This window comes from Gymnodraco acuticeps, unplaced genomic scaffold (genome assembly GCF_902827175.1).
Source record: "Gymnodraco acuticeps unplaced genomic scaffold, fGymAcu1.1, whole genome shotgun sequence".
In the NCBI taxonomy this organism is placed as follows: domain Eukaryota; kingdom Metazoa; phylum Chordata; class Actinopteri; order Perciformes; family Bathydraconidae; genus Gymnodraco; species Gymnodraco acuticeps.
In genome coordinates this window covers 239,845-248,886 of record NW_022989854.1, presented here as the reverse complement: position 1 = coordinate 248,886, position 9,042 = coordinate 239,845, and the positions used below count along the sequence as shown (strand labels likewise).

Here is a 9,042-nt window from a genome sequence, read left to right as displayed (position 1 = left end):
GTGTGTGTGTGTGTGCAGCGTCTGACCCTTACGTGATCATTCGGTGTGAAGGAGAGAAGGTTCGCTCTCCGGTCCATAAAGACACACGCAGCCCAGACTTCGACACCAAGGGGCTGTTCTACAGGAAGAAATCCAACCAGCCAATCAGCATTGAGGTGTGCATGTGTCTGTGTTCGTCTCTGTGTGTCTACAGGATTTTCTCAGCTATACCACTTACAGTAACACTATGTCACTGTGTAACTCAGTTTATTGTTGTAGCTGGTAAAGGGGGAACTCATTTGAATTACTTTATACACTTTATGTAGCTTATCTAACATTGAGATGTATTAGTTGATATATACTTTTGTTAATAATATAAAGGTGACTAAAGCTGTCAGTCAAATGTAGGGTACTTAAAAGAGCAATATTTCCCTCTGAGATGTGAACTGTGTGAAATTATTTGGCAAGTGAGTATGTTGACCATATTATCATGTTTATGCATATTTTCCACCTCCAAGCTGTATGAACTTGAATGCGTATTGGATTTAAAGATATCAGGTGATGAGTATTTCTGTAATGAGGGAGGGTGTGGCCTAAGGAGATCAACACCCTACATGAAGGTGTGTATAAATATTAGGCAGCTTCTTTTCCTCAAACATTTTAAAATGTCTTTCAGAGGGATGCATCACACTTGAAATTGCTAAGATATTGGTGATCACAGAACCATCAAACGTTTTGTTGCAAATAGTCAACAGTTTCGCAAGAAACATATTGAGAAAAGAAGACGCAAATGAAGTGCCAAAGATCTGAGAAGAATCAAATGTGAAGCCACCAGGAAGCCATTATCCTCCAGTGCTGTCATAGTCCAGAACTGTGACCTACCTGAGGGCCCAGAAGTCTCAGGTGGTCAGAGACATGGCATAGTGAAGGAAGGCTGAAACCCCCACTGAACAAGGCACATGAGATCAAGACTGGGCCAAGAAAAAGGTTTTCTGGACTGATGAGATGAGAGTGACTCTGGACAGACCACATGGATGGGCCCGTGGCTGGATCAGTACCGGGCCCAGAGCTCCACTTCCACTCAGTGACAGCAAGGTGGAGGTGGGTTCTGGTATGGGCTGGTTTTATTCAAGATGAGCTAGTTCAGGGGTGGGCAAACTTTTTGGCTCGGGGGCCACTATGAGTTTTAAAATTTGAAAGACGGGCCGGTGAAAAAATATTTAGCTGTCCACTCTTCATTAACATCGTCGACTTTTCTTTTCTTTGGTCCATTCATTGTTACAGATGCAGGTTCAAAGGTGAATTAGGTTCAAAGGTGAATTATTGCGTCATCGTTTGCACGTAAACGGTTACGGCATGACCATAGGTCATGACGTAACCGTTTACGTGCCTTCTTATGACCCACACAGCGTTTTACGTCGCTGATTTTCTCCGCAACACCGCTCACAACAACATCAATAGAGGACTGCGTCGGGTAGTTTTTAATCATACGAAGCCAGATTAAATTAAAGAACTACTTCTCCAACCTTGTACCTTTCTCCAGAGTGCCGTGGTGCATTGTTTATTAATGTGGTTCAGCGGCATTACCGCCCGCTGCAGTGCTGCTCGTCCACCGGAGTTTAGTCTACTGTTAACTCACGGCAGCGGCCGCTGTAAAGTCTTCACTGTCCGACTGTCACACAAGCAGCTGATAAATATCCCCCATCCCCATAAGTGAATGTGTTTCAGTCTGAATGGAGGCTGTTTGGCATCACAACGCTGTTATCAAAGTTTCTCTGGCATTATACAGGTGATGTTAGCATAGCAACCGAAGCTAATCAGACTATTTTAACTACTTGTTGCTATTTTATTGTGGCATAAGCTGTTTTCTACACGCATATTTTGCCGGCGTGGTTTTCGTCATGATTTTACTTGCGATGGCCACATGTAGCCCATGTATTTATTCCACCTGATGGCTGCAATAATATAAAACAACAGGAAAACATCTGCCTCTTCACAAGTAGTGATGGCAATTATGGCTCTTTGAAGGGAGCCGGATCTTATGGCTCCGTTCCTTTCAAAGAGCCGTTCAAAAGAGCCGTTTTTTTAAAGGGGGCGGGGTTACTAGGTTTATCTGCGAAATAATCACCAGGATAATGATTGACTGTATTGCCAGACCTAATGTCAATAATCTGCATTGTAAACATGACACAAGGTGGCGCCATATGTATGAATGTGTGAATGTATGTGTTAAGTAAATAAAGTTGCCTTGTCTTGAATGAAATTCACGCAACTCTTAATATTAGATTAAGGCCTACTGTGTTTTTAAGTGGCGATGGAGATTATTTGTTGAGCCTGCTTTAAAGGATATTTTGCCTTTACAAATGGTGCGCTTTATCACTGCCTGGGTTTTGGTTGAAGTGCATCCAAATGCTGCTGCGTTTTCGCGTTTGGCTCATTTTCCAATCCGAAAAACACGTCGTCTACCTGTCCTGTACCACTTGTTATGACTTCTCTCTCTCGTATTCCGTTAAGACCAGAGGTCGCGTTAACCGAATATTTTCCGTCAATGACGGATTTTTTCTAACAATGACGGAAAAATCTGAAAGCAGTCCGTCATTTTGACAGATTAGAACACAACTCGGAACAGCGCCAAAAATGCCCACCAGCGGCCCACATTATATTACATCCTTAGTGGCCAGGTCGACTGAGGGCGATCTACTGTACTCGACTGTAACTATTATTTAGTCATTCACACCCCTGTCCAGTTGGTGGCGAGTGTGTGCATATTAAGTAGCTATTGTCTAGTCTTGTTTTTGACCTCGTTGATTACCTCGTTGTTTAACCGGCTTTAGCAATCGCAAAATGTCACGGCAGCTGATCGTCCGAAGCTTTTTTAATAAGCCCAGTAAATGTGATGGTGTGGATAAACGAGGTGAAAAGAGGGATTGATGCGGTGGAGGATGAAGGACAAGCCAGTAAGACTAAAACTGACAACGTTCAGCCAGCGGCAGAGGGGCAAGCAAGTGGCAAGGAGTTCAAGCGGGAGTACCGGGTTCAGTGGGAGCAAGAGTTTAAGTGGCTGAGGAGGGAAGACGGCAAAAATGTTCTGCGACATCTGTAGAAAAGCTAAGATGAGTAACGGATTTGTCCGAAGGTGCACGGTGATGCAGAAATCAGCGTTCAGGCTACAGCAGGTCAATTGAGTTGTTCTTGTAAATGTTTTGTTCATATTCTGATTGTAATTGTCTCATTTAAAACGATGGCATTGTTCATATTTGCCTGTTTAGGCACAATGGTCGCGTGTTTTTAGCGGCCTCTGCCCCCTCTGCTGTGCCGTCTGCCAGGAACAAATAAATCATTCATGTTCATGTTGACATGAAAAGTGACCACACGGTCGGTGTGTTTTTTTCTCCATGCCCTTAAAAGTTCTGTATGAATCATTAAAAAAAATGAATGAATGAACATTTGCTCAGTACCCAAACATAAATATGAAATATGTCTCATCTCATCATTAAAACTCTTAAAAAACTGTTATCAAATAAAATGACGGGTAATAATGGATTATGACGGAAATTTTACGATCCTGTCCGTCAAAATGACGGACAACGAAAAAGTCTAACGCAACCACTTTAAGACCCACCCCATCTCACTCCTCGTGCTGAAACCTACCAATCAGAGTAGGGGCCGGGTCTTCACAGAATACGTTTGGGGAACAAAATCAAGCTTTTTAAAAGGCGAGTGGATTTTGGCAGGCAGTGAGTGCGGACCAACGATTGAACAATAACAAGAACGGCTCTCACCAAGTACGACTCGATTCCCCTCGTTCGTACCAAAGAGCCGTTCAAAAGAATCGGCTCGTTCGCGACCAACACATCACTATTCCCAATGGTTAATAACAATGAACGGATGGTCATTAAAGTAAGGTCAAATAAACAGAATCACACTGAGCCTGGTTAGTGTTGCCTGACTTTATATAAGTATTTTTTGTGTGTGGTCGCGTTTTAGTCACTTTGCTCAGCGCTACTGCTTGTTACAATTTGTATTCGCTGTACTCGCCATGAACTGTTATTGCTCAGGTTAATCTCGACCCCCTCCAATGTAAGCGTGACGTATTTGGTTCTTAGATCTTGCTGGGTTGCAGAGTGGGACCAGGCTAAACCCTTCCTCACCTGACCTAAACCCTTCCTCATCTGACCTAAACCCTTCCTCATCTGACCTAAACCCTCACCTGACCTAAACCCTTCCTCACCTGACCTAAACCCTTCCTCACCTGACCTAAACCCTTACTCACCTGACCTAAACCCTTCCTCACCTGACCTAAACCCTTCCTCATCTGATCTAAACCCTTCCTCACCTGACCTAAACCCTTCCTCATCTGACCTAAACCCTTCCTCACCTGACCTAAACCCTTCCTCATCTGATCTAAACCCTTCCTCACCTGACCTAAACCCTTCCTCATCTGATCTAAACCCTTCCTCACCTGACCTAAACCCTTACTCACCTGACCTAAACCCTTCCTCACCTGACCTAAACCCTTCCTCACCTGACCTAAACCCTTCCTCACCTGACCTAAACCCTTCCTCACCTGACCTAAACCCTTACTCACCTGACCTAAACCCTTCCTCACCTGACCTAAACCCTTCCTCACCTGACCTAAACCCTTCCTCATCTGATCTAAACCCTTCCTCATCTGACCTAAACCCTTCCTCACCTGACCTAAACCCTTCCTCACCTGACCTAAACCCTTCCTCACCTGACCTAAACCCTATAGAGAACGTGTGGGCCCTTCTTAAAGGGAGATTTAAAGTGAAGGAAACTCCTCTCTGAACAGAGTCTGGGAGACTGTGGTTGATCGTCAACAGATCCAGAAACTGACAGGTTCCATCAATGGAAGGCTTGTGACTGTTATTGAAGAGAAGGGTGGCTATATTGGTATACTGTGTAGTATTTATTTTACATTTTTGGTCAGAAATGTTTATTTTTACATTTTGAGTTGTTTGTTTACTATTCTCACTATAACACATGAAAATAAACCAGTCAAATGGAAACATTTTCGTTTTTCCTTTTGTTGCATAATAATTGTGCACACATAGATTTTCTCCTAAGAAAAAAACCTCACTTTGACTTTATTGTATATTCAGGTTTGAGGTTCATTAACATTTTGGATTGACCAAGAGCACTGTATTTGTTCCATAATAAAAATAATCCTCAAAAATACAACTTGCCTAATAATTGTCCACAGTGTAGTGGGGTAGAAGTATGCAGTAAAGCACAGCTGGAGGGAACTGTGAGTGTTGTGGTCTCATGGATTCCTCTCACTGTCCCTCAGATCTACAACCACAACGTGTTGATGGACTCCTTCCTGGGTCAGGTGACCCTGCCGGGTGAGCAGGGTCATTTCCAGCAGACGCTCCACCTGAGGGGCAAGGGCGATCGCCGTGACAACGACCTGCCGGGGACCCTCACTGTTGCCGTACTGAGCAGCTCTGTGCTCACCAACATCTGACACACAGGAAGTCCAGTCAGCTAACGTTTACCAAATAATCGCTTTACCACACTATAAGGGGAAATAATCGGCCTAATTGGTTTACTTTTTTGAAGTTTCATTTATAAAAGATTACACATCCAGCTGTGGGTGTGTGAGTCATCAGAGGAGAACCTGAGCTGTGTTGGAACCTGATGCCTTAAAATGTCAAAATGATTTACAGAACCTGGGTACTGGGTCTCTCTGAAAACATGAGATTGCAAACAATTCCTAGCTAGCTCATAAACCTGGTTTACAGTTTTTTTCTATTAACCACTACTTAGTGTCTTGTTTACTCTAATGTTTGATGTCTTATTCTGTTTCATCTTTTATTTTAAATAACTCTTTCAAAATCCTATTTACATACGTCTTTTTATATGGCCTCATTTATATCTTGTCTCATGTACATCACTTTGTATTGCATTGTTGAAGGGTTCGCTACAAATAAACTTGCTTTGCCTGGTCTGTCTAAACGTTTAAAACAGAATTCTCAACTTTTTACAAAACTCGACAGAGAGGACAGATTACAATGTCTAACCCTGGCAACGGGAACGTGCACAGACATTTTGGGGGGCGGGTGCTCAAGTGAGAAAAAGGGCACTTAATAATCATTTATAAAAAAGTGTTTTAAAACAAAAAGTTAAATATAGTTGCACATCTCTGACTTACTGACCAATTTATTTGAATACCCTCACACTCACGCAATTGTTTAATACTCAACAGAATTCTACAAAATAATCAGTTAACACAGGTGTTATGGTCTTCTTTAGTATTCACTACGCACAAGAGCAGACAATAAACTAGTACAATTAAGGTTTAATAGTTATATAATGAGCAGCCAACAATCAAAATCATGAAGTTACTGTTTGTAAAAAGATCGTTTTTTCATGTACTTGTACATTTTGTTATTTTGGTCTATTTTGCTTCCATGTTTTCTTTCACTCTAATGGACAGGAAACTTCCAAAAACACAAATAAATGGTGTTCGCTTTACCATGTCTGAATTAATCTATAGATTTAAAGCTAATCTGCATTTAAACATAGCATTTCAGGGGAAAATACTGACTTGACGTAAATTAAATTAGCGCATGTTAATTAGGCGCCTAATTTGCATATCAATGTGGCGATTGTGATAACGTTATTTGATACACATTTTACTGTATTCACCTGTAGGGTCTCCCCTAGACATGTTGGTGCCCTAGGCGAGATTATGATTTGATCTCGTTTTAAACGATATTTTTGGTTTACTGTCCTAGTATACATTGGAATGATTTCAAACCTGTTGTTATTTATCCAAATAATTATAAAGGAGTGTCTTGGAAATATTTGTGTACATAAATTGTGACCAAACCGTTTGAGACCCACTGAGATAACTTAGACTTAAGTGAACTGAACTCTTCCGGGGGGCATGCCCCTGAACCAGTCTAGAAGATGTTAGGTCCACCCCCCACTTATAAAAAAAATAGCACTTTAGCCCTGCTTACACCTATATGCCGTGAGCTGATTATCGAGCCTTCGTTGTAACAGTCGCGGGTACACTGTGTGTGTGTGTGGGGAGTGTTGCAGTAGAAAATTCAACTGTAGCGCTGCATGTTTGAGCACCCTCTATGAAACGTCAAGCTACCCCACAGCACCCCCTAGAGAAAATCTCTGGCGCGGCCACTGGGTGGCTTTAAACCGCTGCCCCCCCCGCCGCCTGTCTGCTGGAGAAGCAGGTAATACACCAAAAAGAAAAGACGCTGAAAGTATTTCAATAAACATTATATAATGACACCATTCATTTTAAAGTTGAACATAAAGGCCTGACAGTGTGTGTGTGTGTGTGTGTGTTCTTGTGTGTACGGGCTTGTACTTTATCCAATAACAACATGGTATGTCTGAACATATAAAACAACAACAAAGTAATGTCTCAAAATAAATGTCAAACATTCATTTCTCATTTGGGACATTCAGAATAACTCCTTTTGGAACTTATTTGACTTAATTCCAAACACCCACTGTTTAATAAATGAGAGCCTTCCTTACATTCTGAGTGTCTGACTCTGATGAATCAGAGCCCAGCAGCACTGACCTCCCCCCCTCTTCTCCAGCTGTGAGAGAGTCCACATCCAGCACTGACCCCCCCTCTTCTCCAGCTGTGAAAGAGTCCACATCCAGCACTGACCCCCCCCCCCCTCTTCTCCCAATCCAGCACTGACCCCCCCCTCTTCTCCAGCTGTGAGAGAGTCCACATCCAGCACTGACCCCCCCCCCTCTTCTCCAGCTGTGAGAGAGTCCACATCCAGCACTGACCCCCCCCTCTTCTCCAGCTGTGAGAGAGTCCACATCCAGCACTGACCCCCCCCCCCCCTCTTCTCCAGCTGTGAGAGAGTCCACATCCAGCACTGACCCCCCCCCTCTTCTCCAGGTGTGAGAGAGTCCACATCCAGCACTGACCCCCCCCCCCTCTTCTCCAGGTGTGAGAGAATCCACATCCAGCACTGACCCCCCCCTCTTCTCCAGGTGTGAGAGAGTCCCCATCCAGCACTGCCCCCCCCCCTCTTCTCCCCATCCAGCACTGACCCCCCCTCTTCTCCAGGTGTGAGAGAATCCACATCCAGCACTGACCCCCCCCTCTTCTCCAGGTGTGAGAGAGTCCCCATCCAGCACTGCCCCCCCCCCTCTTCTCCAGCTGTGAGAGAGTCCACATCCAGCACTACCCCCCCCCTCTTCTCCACATCCAGCACTGACCCCCCCCTCTTCTCCACATCCAACACTGACCCCCCCCTCTTCTCCAGCTGTGAGAGAGTTCACATCCAGCACTACCCCCCCCCCCCTCTTCTCCACATCCAGCACTGACCCCCCCCCCTCTTCTCCAGGTGTGAGAGAGTCCACATCCAGCACTGACCCCCCCCTCTTCTCCAGCTGTGAGAGAGTCCACATCCAGCACTGACCCCCCCTCTTCTCCAGGTGTGAGAGAGTCCACATCCAGCACTGACCCCCCCCTCTTCTCCAGGTGTGAGAGAGTCCACATCCAGCACTGACCGCCCCCTCTTCTCCAGGTGTGAGAGAGTCCACATCCAGCACTGACCCCCCCCTCTTCTCCAGCTGTGAGAGAGTCCACATCCAGCACTACCCCCCCCCCCTCTTCTCCACATCCAGCACTGACCCCCCCCTCTTCTCCAGCTGTGAGAGAGTCCACATCCAGCACTACCCCCCCCTCTTCTCCACATCCCAGCACTGACCCCCCCCCTCTTCTCCACATCCAGCACTACCCCCCCCTCTTCTCCACATCCAGCACTGACCCCCCCCTCTTCTCCACATCCAGCACTACCACCCCTCTTCTCCACATCCAGCACTGACCCCCCACTCTTCTCCACATCCAGCACTGACCCCCCCTCTCTTCTCCACATCCAGCACTGACCCCCCCCTCTCTTCTCCACATCCAGCACTGACCCCCCCTCTCTTCTCCACATCCAGCACTGACCCCCCCTCTCTTCTCCACATCCAGCACTGACCCCCCCCTCTTCTCCACATCCAGCACTACCCCTCTCTTCTCCACATCCAGCACTGACCCCC

The 9,042-nt window shown here is 45.3% G+C and overlaps 1 protein-coding gene across 1 annotated transcript; it reads left to right on the top strand.

Moving 5' to 3' along the window:
• Nucleotides 1–18: 18 nt before the first annotated feature.
• LOC117561788 (calpain-5-like) lies at nt 19–5,967 on the top strand (the record flags this gene model as incomplete). The annotated part of the gene is given in 2 exon segments (XM_034239391.1): nt 19–155; nt 5,291–5,967. Coding segments are annotated over 2 exon segments (314 nt in total), but the record flags the coding sequence as incomplete, so codon positions are not given.
• Between the last annotated feature and the right edge of the window lie 3,075 nt (nt 5,968–9,042).